The following is a 17,701-nucleotide window of genomic DNA, read 5'->3' on the forward strand; positions in this document are numbered from 1 at the left end:
TAGCTGTAGAGTTTCTAATGAATTTGCCACTTCTAGGCCCCATACTTCCCATACTATGTTAAATTTTGGTCCCTGATTATGATTTTCTTTTTTCTTTCTAAGCATTACTTCTTAATTCTTATTATGGTGTCCCTGACTATCAGAGACACCATATTTTTTACTGGAAAACACACCATTTCGCCTCTTTATTAAAAATGCGATGTTTTTTTATTCAAATTGTAGCATTTTTTTATTCAAAAATTAAAAATGCAATGCTTTCACATATAAAGCTGTAAACACACGAAAAGTATTGAGACTTGGGCTATAGAATATAAATTTTACATTTAAAAACATTATAATACAGTCTGTAGCAACAAAAATGAAATGACTTCATTATTAAAGTAAATACTGACTTAGTACAGAATATAATTGGGCTTATTCTTGCCGCTTTTTCATTCCACTTATGATCGTAGGCAATTAGGGGTAAAAGACTGTCAAGCATTTATATAATCCCTGAGGAATTTGTTCACGAATTGCTGAAAAGGCCTCTGCTGTAAACATCTTACAAAAAAATGTCTTGCCATGTTCTCAATCTACTGCCTGGTCCCATGATGTTCTAGTTGAGTTTCCAGGTCGCTGCGTAACCTAAAAGAAACAACAACAATAAATAAACAAATCCAAATTTACTTTTTGTACTAAAAGGTAAATATCTAGGACATGGGCGTAACTTGCCACAGGGCAGGGGGAAACAGCCTCTCCCCGACCTCGGTTCCCTAAAACGACCCTGGTTTACCCCCCAGCTGAAATTTAGTTTCTTCTAAAATCTTGTTAAAACTAAGATAAGCATGTATTTTTCAAGCATCTACAGAAACGGGTCAGTTTTCTATAGTAGACTGTATCTTTACCTTTATGGTACTATAAGATTCATTTTTTAGTTTTCAGTATAATTTTCATTTGATTTAGGAAAATTGGCCCCAGCTTTGCCTCCCTCCCCCTCCCAGGATTTTGATAAAATTACTCCACTGATCTAGCACTGTTAACTGGCTTAAAATTAAAACTTTTGATTAATGATTGAGGTGGAAACCGTTATTGTAGACAGAACATGAGGGCATGTTTACTGTGCACAAAAAAGTCAAAATCACATTACTGACTTATGTAATTTTTCTTTTTTACGCAGCTTTATAACACTTGTTCATCAAAACTACCAAGAAAGTTTCTTATTAATAAAAGAGGTGCTGTTTTACCATCGAGCTCATTTATGTCCGAAATTAGAATTATTAGGTTTCTAAATACTGTTAGTAAAATGATTTTTCTGTCAGTAAAATGAAAATCTTATTCTGATAAATTCTTAATAACTTCAAAACCTATTAAACATTTATAAATCAAGCAGTTTTTCCATAGCTTAAGTTGAAAAGGCCTTATTTTCAAATATTCATAGCTCGTAAAGAAAAATCCATAGTTTTAAGACTCTCGGGAGTAAACAATAGTCAGTTATCTAGATCCTTTTCGATGCCTCTAAGACTTGTATCCGCCTACACAAGGACACGTATTTTGAAACAAAAGCGCAAGAGTCAAATCTCTTTTGAAGAAAAAATATTTAAGAAACACGAGGTGGAAAGACTAATTTGAAAGCCTGTTGATTCCAATAATGATCAATAATTTATTGTTGAAAGGAGAAGGGAGTCCCGAAAAATGTCAAAAATAATTTAAGAGCAAATTGAGTTGATGCATGATATACACTTCGTAAGAGAGCAACGACAAGAAGCTAGCGTATATGTCAAAATGTGAACAAGCATCTAATTAATTTGGGCCTGAAAAGGGCTTGGCAAGTAATTTTACCTGACCCATTTTAATTACGAGGCCATACAACTTCTTATGAGAATAACATAAGTAAGAGCTGTTCATCAGGCACACACGATAGAGTGGGGTTCTGAACCTGGCTCTATCCAGAAAAGAGTCAAAATTTATTATGAGTTTCTACATGTTTTTCTTATGTTTAATCCTCTTATTCCATATGATTTCTTATAACTTTAAATAATTTTTCCCTCCCCCAATTTGTGAACCCTTTCAGTTAACTTTTGAATGTATTTCTGCTCTTACTACACTTCTTCTGCTACTTTTGTAAACTTGTTGGTGCATGATAATGCATGCCTTCTACTTGATTCCTATAGTGTTTGAACTACACAAATAAACAAATTAAGTTGTTATCACATAGGCCAAGGGCAACAGTTAAATGTAGAAGAAAAAGAAGAAATAGACAAATATTGCAATCTGTGCAGCAGAATCGGAGTCGAATTTTGCATTTGACTTTATTACTAAAAGTATTGAAAACAAGGGTATATGACTTGGACTCCGAAAGAATAAGCACTCCGAGCATACTTGGCATATTTGAGAGTTGAAGCTGGAGTTGGCAAAGCATTCATCCAGTAATAAATCTACAATGCTGAACGATTCTCTGCTGCAGATGTGATTTCATCACCTGTGATTAATTTTTCAGGGTCATATTGAAATTTTCATGGTGAAATCTACACATAAGTACCACTTGTTCACTAATGATATTATTGTTTTCTCCGATAGCCTATTCTCCGCGACAAATTTTGCAAGACTTGTGTTTTGAACAGAGTATTTTTCATTTTCGACGTCTGGGGTCGAACCTTCCATTGTATTCAAGGTAGTGTGATAATCCAGTGGGCTGGAATATTGACTGAGTAAAATAGTTAAATACAAGCAAGATAAAAATGCCGAACATTCAAGTAAGAGTCTCGCGTAAAAATTCCACTGATATCGACTTATTGCTAACATAAAGTGGAATAAGTAGGAAAATCTCCTTTGGCCACGAAATCATAAGCACTTGAAGTGTTGCCTCAGTTTTTGAATTCATTGATAATTTGCCTTTGTGTTAAGTTTTGGACTTGTTTCTGAATTGAAATATATTTCTGTTTTCGGTGATTTATGACGCAAATGAGAATTATTTTAGAAAAAAACTGGTTTAGGTGCCCAAAATGATGTAAATTGGATTTCACAGTTTAGAAAATATATGTGAAAAATAAGTTCATTTTTATTTACATTTTAGTCAACAAGCGAATGTAAAGTTTTGCGGAAATTTCCCAATCTGTATTTCCTTATTTTTTTTTCTCAGTAATAGCGAGTCATTTCTGGGTGTCAGGCACAAACAATATGTGCACAAAAGAAAAAAACAACCTAAAGCGTAAATTCAGATAATTTATTTAAGAAGAAAAAAAAACATACTTTCATGCTGAAGGATCTACCAGAGACTGAAGATTCTTTCCTTTTTCTTACGGTCTGTGTCCACTTCTTCTTAAAAGCTTGAATAACCTAAAAAAGAGTATTTGCTTATATCCTATTTTAAGTAAATTTTGAAACTGTATAAGATATTGGTCGATTCTTTTCTTAAATAGCGGCAAAATTACACCTGGGGTGTCATTTTTGTCAATGTCAGTCGTCTGGCAGACATTGACATATTCAAGAAGGCTCCATGATTTACCTAATTTATTTTCACCAAGGCACTTTCTGTGGAAGGAGTTTTCACAGAAATAAAAAAAAAAGGCTCATTCGATTGCTAGTTCAAAGTTCTATTGTCCTTTTTAAGATTCAAAGAGTGATTTGAAGGGCAAGCAGCCCCCTCCCAATATCCTTTTTGCTACTCTCCCACTAATGACATCTGATCAAAACTTTGAGACGGCCATTTTTCAGTGTAGTTTAAAGTTCTATAATATGACTCTTGGATGGGATGCTATGGCGAGGCTTCCAGGGGAATGTTGAGGGGAATGTTCAATTAAATAAAAAAAAAAAACGCTATGTGATGCAGTTTGTCAAAAGAGCGAATCAGTAATATCTCACGAATGGCATAAGGTATAAATTTGGAACTTTCAGGGCATGACGAGGGGGGTGCTCAACTGACCAAAAGGCAATTTCTGCACATTGCTACTACTACTGCCGCTACTACTACTACTACTAGTACTACTATTACTACTACTACTACTACCACTACTACTACTACTACTACTACTACTAGGACTACTACTACTTCTGCTGCTGCCACTAAAACTACTACTAACACTTCTGCAAGGGCGACTAGTACTATTAAGGCTAAATATATTAAGGTAAAAATGAAAGGGCATGATGAGGAAGAAGTTGTATTAAATGAAAACACAAAATGTATGTTTAGGTTGTCAAAAGGGATAAAAGCAGTATCCAAGAAACGGTTTAGAGTATTAAGTGTTATCAATTTTAAAGAAACAAAGTTTTTCTGATGGAAGTAAAGAGTGAAGTTGGAACTTAAAACGAAATAAAACTAGTGCTTCACAGTCTATCTAACATATATCGATAAAACTACTGTAAATAAACCAACTGATATTATTTCCCTATATTTATATGACTATAGAAAACTAGCGCTTTACTTAAAAACAAAACTAGACAGTAGTTTTGGTACAGTAAAAGTAAACTGATTGAAGTCCCTTTTAGAAAAAATAAAGCATTTCACGATTGTTGCTTTACTTTTTTTTCATGTAGGCTAATTTGGTTTATTATAGATTAATTATTAATCTAGTTTTGGTTCTAAATAGGACATTTCATGTCTTATATCATTATCTTGTGTGTATTTATTGTCTATTTCATTATCTTGTAGACAAGTTCCAAGTGAAGCCACATTTGTAGTGAAAATTTTCTGTTCTTTTCTTCCAGCTGAATGTTTTTATTTAATTTTCGACGGTTTTCAAAACTGCTAGGAAACCCCTCTGTCCCCCTTGTAATATATTTAATGGAAAGTTCCCCCAGAAAATTGTATTCTTATTGAAAAATCCCCCATGGAAAATACTCCACCCTGAAAAAAAAACACCCTAAAAAATGTCCAGATATTTGCCAATAACGAATAATAGGCTATATGTGAAACCCTTCTTTGGAAACTATGGTAAACAAAAGAAACAATGAATCAACGAATCTGAATAGCATGATTTTTTTCCTGAAATAATAAAAGAAAATGTAAAAGAAGTGGTGCCATTTCCTTTAACCAGACATTATCAGAAAAAAAAATCAAGCTCAAAATCGCCCAAATTTTGGCGGCTAATCGTAATTTTTTGGCGCAGTAGGAAAACCAGCATTGGTTAAGAATTACCGTAGTCAGCCTTAACAAATACAGGTTATCCACATCAAGGAGGCACACTCGTGCCTCTATAAAGAGGCGAACCACGACAATGTTAAGCGATCTTCCAGTGGTCGCAGAGGGATGGGGAGGGATGCATTTTGTAGCCCAAGCTCCAACTAAGAAATCTGCCAAATTTCATCCCCCTCCGACTTTTCCTTCATGGGGAAAATCTGGCCGAAAGTTTCGACCCACCAACCCAAGCCCCCCTTTAAAGTTGTCCGATCGGGCTGAAATTCACAAGTTAAGGTCCCCTAGGGCCCAGGAGCTTATCCGCGAAATTTGCTCGATCCGATAACTCCTTCCCTGTTTTCCAGAAACCACGCATAGCCACTTAATTTTCATATTCTTTTTTTTTCTCGACGCCTACAGGTCACAGCCGACATCGGATCTGGGTGTACGAAGACTCATTCGATGCGGAATTCTCCGAGTAAGTGTCCTTGAAAGTTTCGTAGGAAAATCTTAACCCCCCGAAAGTTTCGACCCCACAACCCCACCCCCCCTTTAACGTTGTCCGATCGGGCTGAAATTCACAAGTTAAGGTCCCCTACGGCCCAGGAGCTATCCGCGAAATTTCAGCTCGATCCGATAACTCCTTCCCTGTTTTCCAGAAACCACGCATTAGCCACTTAATTAACCCATTTCTCCATAAGAGCCCATGTTAATTTGAAATTTTTAAAAGTTATTTAAAAGTCATATTCACACACATGCAGGTGGTTAGCTTAGTCGGTAGAGCGTGGGACTTTTAATCCTCGGGTCAAGGGTTCAAGTCCCTTATCGGGCGGTTTTTTTCACAAAATATGAAAAAAACTTCGTTTTCTTAAAGAGTTAAAGAGGCTGCGTCCCAAAGTCGAACCTTAAAACGTACAGGAATCTAAGCTAGAAAATCGGGGGGTTAAGATTTCCCAAAGAAACTTTCCAGGAAAATTACTCGGAGAATTCCGCGTCGAATTTTTGAAATTCTTAAAATCCTTATCCTTGAAATTCTTATCAAGAATTTTTGAAATTCTTAAAAGTTACGAATATCAACATTCGTACAGGAATTATTAAATTACATCCACCATGGATTGTAGAAAAACGTACAGAAATAATATGAAAAAAACTTCGTTTTCTTAAAGAGTTAAAGAGGCTGCGTCCCAAAGTCGAACCTTAAAACGTACAGGAATTAGGAGAGGCAGTTGGGGGGCTGCCGCCCCCCAAACCCCCCGCTTTTAAAGACTCTTTTGTACAGGTTTTTTGTTGTGGGGGGACTTCATTGTTACTAATTACTAGTTTCGGCGCAATGGTTCTCCTGTCCTTTTGTGTTTAACATTTTTCGAAGTTATTCCATTATTCATTCATTTCAATTTTTTGTTAATTAAAAGAGGGCCTTTCCGAAGCCAAGAGCGGGGGGTTAGGGGGCGGACGCCCCCTTCAACAAAAAACCTGTACAAAAGAGTCTTTAAAAGCGGGGTGTTTGGGGGGCGGCAGCCCCCCAACTGCCTCTCCTAATTCCTGTACTTTTTAAGGTTCGACTTTGGGACGCAGCCTCTTTAACTCTTTAAGAAAACGAAGTTTTTTTTCATATTATAATCATATAGAAGGCACAAAACTCTGATTGAAAAAAAAAATACTCGGTAAGGAACTCAAAACGAGCAAAAATTAACATGAGTAGGCCTGATAACCCCAATGCCAAATTAAATACAGTTTAAAATATTTTCACATTTTAACTTCAATAAATACAAATTACTAAAACTTTAAGGAATAAATATCAGTATATGCATATTAAACTAACAATCAACGGTCTTTTTTTTCAGTAAAGTGCAAATTATTTTCTGCTCTGCTGTTGTCAGCTCTGCATATATTAAATTTTGCTCGTTTTGAGTTTGAACGGTTATTTATTCTAATTATTGTTCTTTCTAAGTTTTATTTATTTATTGATGGTTATCTATGGTAGTTTTACGCCTGGAAGAATATCTAACTTTTTTCTGCTCATATTTGGCTCAATGGAGCTCTTTACTTTCTTTCAAAAACTTGTTTTGTGGAAGAAGTTTTTAAAATTAATTCTAATTAAAAGACCCTCCTCTTTCTTGATTCGTTCTTAAAGATTTGATACAAAATACCAAACTTTATTGTAAAGAGCGAGGTACTGAAAAAGGGGCATCCCTCCTCATATACAGAATAATTTCCATTCGTTGTAAGTTTTAATTTTGATCCTTGCTTTCAGCTGAAAATTTGTTATTTTTTGTTTAGTTTCTGATGGTTTATATGATATTCACCTCACCACTCCCTGCAAAAATTACTCCCCCCCGAAAACTTACTTTGTGGAAATTTCCTCCCCCATAAAAACTTTCCGGAAAATTCCAACGGGAAATTCCATCTTCGCTGAAAATTCCTCCAGAAAAATTATCTTTGGAAAATTCAGCCTGAATAATTTTCTCTAGCCTACTTTCATTAAAAAAAAAGACTTGTTTTTTATCTAACTTTTGGTCATTTTGTTAAATTATGCCAGAAATGCCACCCTCCCGTCCGTGGGAAATTTTTCCTGCACATTCCCCACCGCCAAATCAAAAGCTTTCCCACCAAAAATCCCCAAAGAAAAGTTTCTCCCTCGGAAAATCCATCCCCCCACAAAAAATTCCCCGTAAAGTTGCAATCCCACTGAAAATTTCCCCCGGACAATTCCCCTTGAACATCTCCAAATGTAAAATTGAGTCGCCAAAGAAAAAGTAAAGACATATAAAACGAATTTCGTGTGGGAATTCCAGCAAACTCCCCTCCCCACCCCCGTATAAAATTATCCCCGGAACGTGTACCTTCCCTAGGGAGAATCCACCCCGTGGAAAATTCTTCCAGCAAAAAATGTTCTCCGCCTTCAAAAAAGAATTCTGTGTAGATCTCAATAACAAATCCTATGTGAAAAATAATGGCAAATTTCCTAACTTTCAGCCATTTCCCCCGAGGCTGTTGGGGTTAACCAATCGGCAGAGCGTAGTTATTAGAACTTTCAACTAATCTTAACAAATTGCTGTCTAAAATTTTGATCAGGTAACTTTGGGGGAAAAGGGGCGGGGGCTAGCTGCAATCCAATCTTTTGGTTACTTGAAAAGGGCACTAGAACTTCTAATTTCCGTTCAAATTAGCCCTCTAGGACCATTGGTTTGATACGATCAGCCATGGAAAAACACAATAAACAAAAAAATAAATACATATTTGCCATTTTTCGTCTGGGAAAAAATTCAGAATTTCACATTTTGGGAGATGGGAGCTTGAAACCTCTAAAGTGGAGTTCTCTTGTACGCTGAATCTGATTGTGTGATTTTCATTAAGATTTCTTTAATTTTTGGGGGCTTCCCCCCTTTTTCAAAACTACACAAAATTTCTCAATTTTGGATCAAACTCAACCTGGTTAATAGGAGATACAAAGACGAAGTATACTTAAATTCTTGGCATTAAGGCATCTAACAGATGACATTGTCATCGTTAAATACGTATTTTTTTTTGCCAGAAAAATAACAAGCTTTGTGGCCCTGGGATACCACCGAGTGGGAAAAGTGATTATAGTCCTAGCTATAGCCTTGAAATTAGATTTTGATGAATACATACAATTTTTATAATAAGTTGTAAGCATTGCTTTGTGCTTTGGTTGTTGTTCTAATGGACAATTAAAATCACACTAAACAAAGATTTTTAGTCAAAACATTGAGTTTTTTTTCTGAGTGTAAATAAGAGAAACTCACCTCGGCATTCAACAAGCAGAAAAGAAGAGCAACGAAGACTCCCTGCAAGAAAAGTGGGTTCTTCAAAGCAATTTCCCACTGTTTTGTAAGCTTGTAAGTTAAGGCATTTAGTACCCTGCAAATGCTATCATTCTCGGGATTCAAAGGTATATGGTTATTATTGTTGCTATTTTTCAGTGAGTTGAAGAAACCCTTATGATTTTTCTTATGGATCCTTTTTGTGAATGTTCATAATTCTTTTTTATTTCAGTTTATGTAGATATTTTCAAAGACTTAATTAACTTGCTTATAAAATAACGGTAATTTAAAGCTCATAGGCTTTGAGGACAACGATATATGAGCTCACAGCTGGACATCCTAATATAGAAGTTGATTTAATGATTATGAATTTCTTGATTTATAGAAACACTGTGAACGTGAATGATAGATGTCGTATAACGATAGAAAAGAAATAACAACAAAAACAATATGTACATACTTTGTCACAATCATAATTTGAGGTCTTTATTATTGCCACGTCGTTTTCTAATCTCTAAGCTTTTATATTTTTCATTCTTGTTCCTCTCATAAAATAAAACAATGTTACGATGTTTAAGGTTAGGAATTTAGATTTTGGAGATTCTGGGACGCCAGTAACAACACAGAGTCTCTTAAGATTTGAAAGGTCAGACCTGTGTCCAACACTTGAAACTTCAGTGGTGATACGGGGCACCCGATTCTCTAAGGTAATTTCGAGCACAGAATGTTTACCTAGTAGGATTTGGAAAAATAATATCCCGCGGATTACGTCAGTGTCAGCAATGGGGCAACTGTTATCCATAGGACAAGGATGAGGCGGATGATACTGAGCGAAAAATACGCCTTTACTGATAAAAAATAAAACGGAGAGTACCGACCTCAGAGGCGAATATATTCTAAACTTTTCCAACTGTCAGATAGGTAGACACAACTTATTCCCAAAAGTGTGGAGTAAAGTATCAATATGCACACATATAAAAACAAATACTAGTTCTACACAAAAAACCCCGAACACACGCATGAAGGTAAACTAATTGAAAACAATTCAATCGGAAAGAGCATCTCCATAAAAAGTTGTATGGATTGTTCCAACAGAGTTGTCAAATGGACATTTTTTCAACTAATAACCATAGTCCATAACTCCACCAGTCGATCACCAGCTTTTTAATTAAGAATAAGCCCATCAGTTGATAACACAAAAAACTCTCCCAAGGTGAAAAGCTTGTCTAAAAAATGATAAACATAAGCACTACGTAACTGGTAACCTAATAAGAGTCATTTTCATAGGACAAATGTCGAGTTTACAGTTCCGAATTATTTAATTAAAGTTCCTGAAGCTGGAGCTTTGTTTATTTTCCTGACTTCTACAGCTACGTATGTTAAGTCAAAGTCCCAAAACAGACTTAAATATATGAACTTCGAAGGACTCTCGCATCTTGTGAAGTAAATAGTGCCAACTTTGACTCGGCAACCAAAACTCCACCGCAGCACCGACCATTTCATGTGTCCTTACCTGAGATTTTAATTGGCTTGCTGCTAATAAATAAAAGCTAACAGTTCATATGGCACTTGTGATGAGGCCGGAGGAGGCAAGACTCAAAAGCTCATGTTGTATGAGCTCTAGCAAAATTCTAAGAATCAATAGATTGATTTAAAAGGAAAATCAGACGCTTAATGCCGGTCGGGATTTAAAATAAGAGTTCTGAGTCATGAGGTCCTTCTAAATATCAAAATTCATTAAGATCCGATCACCCATTCATAATTTATAAATAGAAGGACCTAAATTAGAAAAAATAAAAAATTTCTAATTTTTCCTCTCCCTTCAGCCCCCAGATGGTCGGATCGGGGAAAATGACTTTATCAAGTCAATTTGTGAAGCTCCCTGACACGCCTACTAAATTTCATCGTCCTAGCACCTTCAGAAGCACCAAATTCGCCAAAGCACTGAACCCCACCCCCTAACTCCCCCAGAGAGAGTGGATCCAGTACGGTTATGTCAATCACGTATCTACGACATTTGCTTATTCTACCCACTAAGTTTCATCCCGATTAATCCGCTCTACAAAGATTTCCGGTTTCCCCCTCCAACTGCCCCCAATGTCAACAGATCTGGTAGGGATTCGAAATAAGAGCTCTGAGACATGTGTTCCTTCTAAATATCAAATTTCACTAAGATCCGGTCACCCGTTCTTAAGTTAAAAATACCTCAATTTTCCAATTTCTCCAAATCAACACCCCCCAGCTCCTCCAGAGGGAACAGATCCGTTCCAATTATGTCAATTACGTATCTATAACTTGTGCTTATTCTTCCCATCAAGTTTCATCCCGATCTCTGCACTCTAAACGTTTTCCAAGACTTCTGTTTCCCCCCTCCAACCCTCTATGTTTCTGGATGCAATTCAAATTGAAAATGAAGTATATGAAACTTAAGATTCTTCATATATCAAGTTTCTTTAAGATCCAATGACCCATTCGTAAGATACCTCGATTATTATGTTTTCACAAGAATTCCAGTTTCCCCCTCCAACTCCTCCTAATGTCGCCAGATCTGGTCGGGATTTAAAAAAAGAAATTTGAATCGGGAGATCCTTCTAAATATCAAATTTCATTAAGATCTGATGACTCGTTCGCAAGTTACAAATACCTCATTTTTTCTAATTTTTCCGAATTACTACCCCACCCCTAACACCACCAAAGAGAGCGGATCTAGTCCAGTTATGTCAGTCACGTATCTTGGACTTGTTTTTATTCTTCCCACCAAGTTTCATCGTGATCTCTCCGCTTTAAGAGTTTTCCAACATTTCCGGTCCCCCCAACTCCCCTCCCCCCAATGACGCTAGATCTGGTCGGGATTTAAGATAAGAGATCTGAGTTACGAGTTCCTTCTAAATATGAAATGTCATTAAGATCCGATCGCTCCTTCGTAAGTTAAAAATACCTCATTTTTTCTAATTTTTCAGAATTAACCCTCCCCCAACTCCCCCAAATAGAGCGGATACGTTCCGGTTATGTCAATCACATATCTAGGACTTCTGTTTATTTTCCCCATCAAGTTTCATCCCGATCCCTCCACTCTAAGCGTTTTTCCAAATTTTAGGTTCTCCCCCCAGCTCCCCCCAATATCACCATATCCGGTCGGGATTTAAAATAAGAGATCTGAGACACAATATCCTTCGAAATATTAAATTTCATTAAGATCTGATCGCCCATTCGTAAGTTAAAAATACCTAATTTTTTCTATATTTTCTGATTTAACTGCCCCCTACTCCCCCTCCCCCAGATGGTCGAGGAAACGACAATTTTTAGTTTAATCTGGTCTGGTTCTTGATATGCCAGCCAAATTTCATCGTCCCAGCTTACCTGGAAGTGCCTAAACTAGCAAAACCAGAACCGACAGACCGGCCGACAGATTTTGCGATCGCTATACATCACTTGGTAGATACCAAGTGCCATAAAAAGGGCTGAAACCGGCTGCGATTTTGTTTTATGTGCCAAATAAGTTAAACTTTTAGCGCAAACACACTTCAGCTGAGACAAATTTTTACCTTCTGTTTCTCTTTATTTAAATTCCTTTTAAAGGATTTTAAACATATATATATATATATATATATATATATATATATATATATATATATATATCAGTACATACAAGTCAAAGACTCAATACTATGTCTACCTTTTAAGACTCGCAAAATAAATACACATTGCTAGGAAAGAATCCAAACTATGGAAGTCAAGCAATATAGTAAAAGACTTTTACACATCTCGAGCTAATAAAATATTTTGTCGAATTTCTACACATATCGAATTAATACTAAAATCTCTACTCAAAGTTTTATTTGCTAGATATTAAGAGTATCAGTATTTCACTCATTAAAGAGTAATACCACTTTCATTTCAATGGTTTTCTGATTATATCTCAGAGACAGTTGTCGTTTTTACTTCTAACTCCACGTCTAGTCAGTTTTTTTTTCTGACTTTTGGGCTAAGCATCTACACCCACATCCGTACCTGCTCCCCCGTGTTCCTAACGTACAACCACTTGACTTAGTGTATATCCCTGGATGAGTGGGTTTGCTTTGTATAACTATCGCAAAGTAGTATAAATAAATAACACATAAAATCGCGAGAGCTCTTTCAATCAGTCAAGAAAAACAAACACAAAATTTGCAAATATGTTGGGAAGACCATCCGTCAAACTGTCATCAATCCACCAAGAAAAGAACTCGGGGAACACCGGAAACGATGAATAAATAATAAGGCTCTACAATCTGATCAAATTAAACAACGCATCTATGAAAAAGAAGAAATGTGGAAACACTTAAAGCTAGTAATAGATTAATCTTCCAGCTATAAAGGTGCAATTTATCGCACAGCCTAAAGAAAATCTATCCTTTCCTAAACTGCAAAATATCTTTTTCATCTGTTATTCGACGATTAGTCAATAGTTTGATCCAATTAAAACGCAAATACTAAAGTTAAAACGCGCATAATCTTATTTTGTTCATTATTTCTATTTCAATTTTCAGTCGAATTTTTTGTGCCTTAGTATTTTCTATTTTTGTCTTCTCTCCTCAAGCAACCACCAGTCATTTCTTGCAAATATAGAACTTGCAATATTAAAATACCCTACATGGTCTTCTGGTAAAAGGGATAATGATCAAGAGAGAGGAACCCCTCCCACTGACAAGCTTGAACCAGGTATGAACCACCTTAACACGAAACTAGCCCAATTACTCCACCTTTACCTCCCTTTTATGTTTCTTATAATTATAGGATCCATTCTGATTGATGTTTAGTTCAGATAAGAAGCAGCATGCTTATCGTTATTTGTCATCTTTTGTTAGTATTAAATAAAAAAAGTAAGTTTTTTAACTGCAAGAAAGGAGCCACATTAAAACTTAACACGAACAGAAATATTTCGTATATGAAAGAGGTTGTCCCCTCCTTGACACCTCGCTCTTTACGCTAAAGTTTCTTATTGTTCTAAAAAAGTAGAACTGCGACAAAGAGTCGAACTTTAGCGTGAGCAGCGGAGCGTTGAGGAGGGGACAACCCCTTTCATATACGGAACAATTTCTGTTCGTTTGAAGTTTTAATGTAACTCCTTACTTGCAGTTAAATAAACTTGTTTTTTCTTTAATTTCTGAACGTTTTCAAATTAATGTATGTTTTGATTTTGGCTCACCGTATATGAATAATTGAAACGAAATTTGCATATTAATTTTTTTTGGCTAAATGGCTTTCTCATATTTTTGGTCGGACGATTTTGATAAAAAAAGGGGTGGAGGAGGAGGCCTAGTTGCCCTTAAATTTTTGGTAACTTAAAAAGGCAACAAGAACTTTTTAATTTTTTTTACGAACGTTTTTATTAGTAATAAATATACGTAAATTACGAATTACGAGTTAGTAAATAACTTCCATATTCTTAAATTTTTATTACGTATATGAGGAGGTTTGCCCCCTTCTTAATACCTCGCTCTTTACACTAAAGTTTATATTTTGTCCCAATTTTTTAGAAATGACCCCAGAATCACAAAAAACGTCGAATAAAAAGCTTAAATTACTAAAAGTCCTTTAGCGTAAAGAGCGAGGTATTCAGGAGGAGATGAACCCCTCATGTGCGTAATAATTTCTGTTCGTAATAAGTTTTAATGCAGCTCCTTACTTTCAGTTGAAAAAACATATTCATATTAATTTTTTATTGTTTTTTTAAATAATGCTAGAAAATCTGAGCCCCTTCACGGAATTTCTCTTCCCCCATGACAAATTCCTCCAAGGAAAAATTCTTCTACGTAGCTCACTCCCCTCAACCCCCCACCAAACAAAAAAATTATCCCCCTTAAAACTTCCCTACACTTCCCCATAACCATTACTGTACGTAAACACTGGTCAAAGTTTGTAACTGGCAGCCCTCCCCCCAGGTATTTTCGGGGAGTAAGTCGTCCCCAAAAACATAGTTATTATGTTTTTCGACTATTCTGAACAAAATGGCTATCTTAAATTTTGATTCTTGAATTTTGACTTTGGGAAAAAGGGAGCGTGGGAGGTGGTCTTGGTGCACTCAAATTTTTGTGGTCACTTAAAAATGCACTAGAACTTTTGATTTCCGTTAGAATAAGCTCTTTCGTGACATTCTGGGGCAACTGTGTCGATACGATCAGAAGAAAAAAACTGGGGAAAAGAAGAAAAAAACAACAAAAAACAAATAAACAACACATCCACAATTGGTCTTCTTGCAAAAAATACGAAGTTCCACATTTTTGCAGATAGTAGCTTGAAACTTCTACAGGGGGTTGGGGGGTGTGATAGTTTGAATGCGATGGTGTGATTTTCGTTAAGATTTTATGGCTTTTAGGGGTAATTCCCCTTTTTCCAAAATAAGGCTAATTTTCTCAGGCTCGTACCTTTTGATGGGCAAGAATAAATTTGATGAAACTTGTATATTTAAAATCAGTATAACAATCCGACTCTTTTGATGCATCTATTAGTATCAAGATTCTGTTTTTTAGACTTTCGTTTAATATTGAGCCAGTTCACTCTTTACTACAGTTCGTTACCACGTATTGTTTGAAAAGAAAACGGAAAGTCGCAGTGCATGTTTTCTAAGAAATGTTTTTTTCATTCCTATACACTATACTGATTTTGAAATAGCTGTTTGAAATAGGCTATATTTCGTTTTCAGCAAAGTGCAAATGATACTTTAGCCTTTGAGACTGAATTTAGGGTGAAATGGGTGCCACTTTTTAAGAAAATAAAACAACAAACAAAAACATAGGATACGTGTATACTTCAAGGGAAGATAAACGATAGCAAAGTTTGCAACCAAATTACCTGAAATGAAGCAGTAACCGCTAAAATCATTTGATAAGCCACATCCCATGAAGTTGGTCCTACATTCTGGTCGTCAGGTGATGGAAGATCATCAAGATCTAATGTTTCTTCCTCATAGAATGGGACCAATATGTAATGAAGTCCGAGAAGCGGTATTAAAATTAAAGTGGCTCGGACAGCCTTTTTGTAGCCACATGGACATTTAGGATTCCTTGAAAATCTTCGGCCCTTATTTTGTAAGTACCTATTTTTGTCATCCACTGAAGACTGAAGGATAAGCTCATTACGAGTTCCTAAAAAAAATCCTTCTTATTGTAAAACGGCAAAATTTCACTATTCATTCAGTGAATCATGCAGAGTAGAACATCTAGAATATAAGAAGTATTAGAAGGTCGAACTTAATCTATGTAAGATTTGAACCAAAGTTGCAAATGCTCTGCAACTCAAAGGCTGATACCCTGCTAGTAATAGCAAGTGATTATAGTTAGTAATCGAATCTAACTTTTTAACTTTCTAACCATTTCTAACATTCATAACTCTGTGATGAGTTTTTATTTTACTTATTTCCCTTTCAAAGAATACTTGCAAAATGTTATTAGACAAAATTTGGTTACTGTATTATAGCTTAAAATCAAGCTGCCGAAACATAAAGTTTGGTCGAAATTGATTCTAATGTCCTATTTTTGTTTTTTGAATCTTTAATATTTTTTTATTTTCATTTTTGAATTGTTTGCTTATGATGATTGTGAAGAATTAGGACGACGCTTACGATGACATATAATTTTTTTACTGTAGCTTAGTGTAAAAGGACCGTAGCGTAAAAGTGTGAAATGTTATACATACCACAACGTAACTTAACCTTTTAGCACAGACAATCAATTCATCAAGTTTGAGAGCCTGAGAGATAGAAATTCTAAGTCTTTGTCCACAACAATACTAAATATCTAACATTTCCCGAGAAGGATGTTCACGGATTAACAATCTGTAGTTGCTAAAATATTTTGTATGTTGCTAAGAAGCACTATTTGGATTTAGAAATTTTATTCTATTTAGTTTTCAATCAAGTTGAAATGACTATCTCACCTTTAGAGGGTATGAGGGGGTGATAGCCTCGCCCATAATGCTGGTTTTTTCAATCCATGTTTTGGCTTGGCAATGGTACTTGATTCAGCTAGTAATTCGATCAGCATTGACAGTATTTTAAGCAATATTTCGATTGGAAAATCTTACTTTATCCCATATTAAGAGCCATATGTACTATTTGCATTTTTAACAGTATGTTTCTCTATTGCAAGACGAAAAAAACACTATTTAAGATAATAGAAGTAAATAATCTATTAATTTTATGCGAATAAGAATGTGAATTCCCATTTACTTCTCGTAAGTAATACTTAATTCGTCACTATTTGTGTCTTAGACTCCAGTTCATTCTAAGGTAGGCTATAACAAAAATGATACTGATATAAGTTTTTTTGAATTTCCATTTTAATTGTTGAAGCAATCTATCTGAATTTTTCAGAATGGGCAAATGATATTCCATCACTTAAAGAGTATGAGTGGAGTGAAGGGCCAACTCTTAATCCCTGCAAATTTGGTCTTTTAGAGTTTTCAACTGTTTCAACGGTTCTATTTAATCAGCTTAATACAACAAAACAGCAACCCCCTACAGAGAGCAGGGATTGTAAAGGTGGATACACTAACAAAGCCACAAGTATATCTCTTTATAATAGTAAATTCACACCTAGAAGTGACAAGGCCTATTGTTATTTGTTTCATTTTTAGTTGTTTTGAGCTTGACAAGAACATTCATTTTTATCTCCGTTCGTTTCAAGCCTGACCAGAATAATAAATTTCCGAAACCCGGCACGAATCAATACTACCAAGTTTTGATCCCTATTTTTGCTCCATTAGGATCTTTTTGACTTAGGCTAATATAACTACCATTTTACTTTTGAGACAAAAAGAAACAACAAAATTTGAAGACAACGAC

At 35.5% G+C, this 17,701-nt stretch overlaps 1 protein-coding gene across 2 annotated transcripts in view; it reads right to left on the reverse strand.

Moving 5' to 3' along the window:
- Positions 1 to 260: 260 nt before the first annotated feature.
- Positions 261 to 17,701, reverse strand: part of LOC136026411 (calcitonin gene-related peptide type 1 receptor-like) — a 213,497-nt gene continuing 196,056 nt past the window's right edge. Inside the window, exons 10-13 of one of the 2 annotated variants that reach the window (XM_065702978.1) lie at positions 15,712 to 16,004; positions 8,860 to 8,901; positions 3,229 to 3,315; positions 261 to 624 (exon numbers count right to left, since the gene is read on the reverse strand). In XM_065702978.1, the coding sequence (XP_065559050.1) occupies positions 568 to 624; positions 3,229 to 3,315; positions 8,860 to 8,901; positions 15,712 to 16,004 (479 nt within the window). In that variant the 3' untranslated portion in view covers positions 261 to 567. The remainder of the gene's footprint in view (positions 625 to 3,228; positions 3,316 to 8,859; positions 8,902 to 15,711; positions 16,005 to 17,701) is intronic. The other variant, XM_065702979.1, reaches the window with a different exon arrangement.

This window comes from Artemia franciscana, chromosome 4 (assembly GCF_032884065.1).
Source record: "Artemia franciscana chromosome 4, ASM3288406v1, whole genome shotgun sequence".
Lineage (NCBI taxonomy): Eukaryota > Metazoa > Arthropoda > Branchiopoda > Anostraca > Artemiidae > Artemia > Artemia franciscana.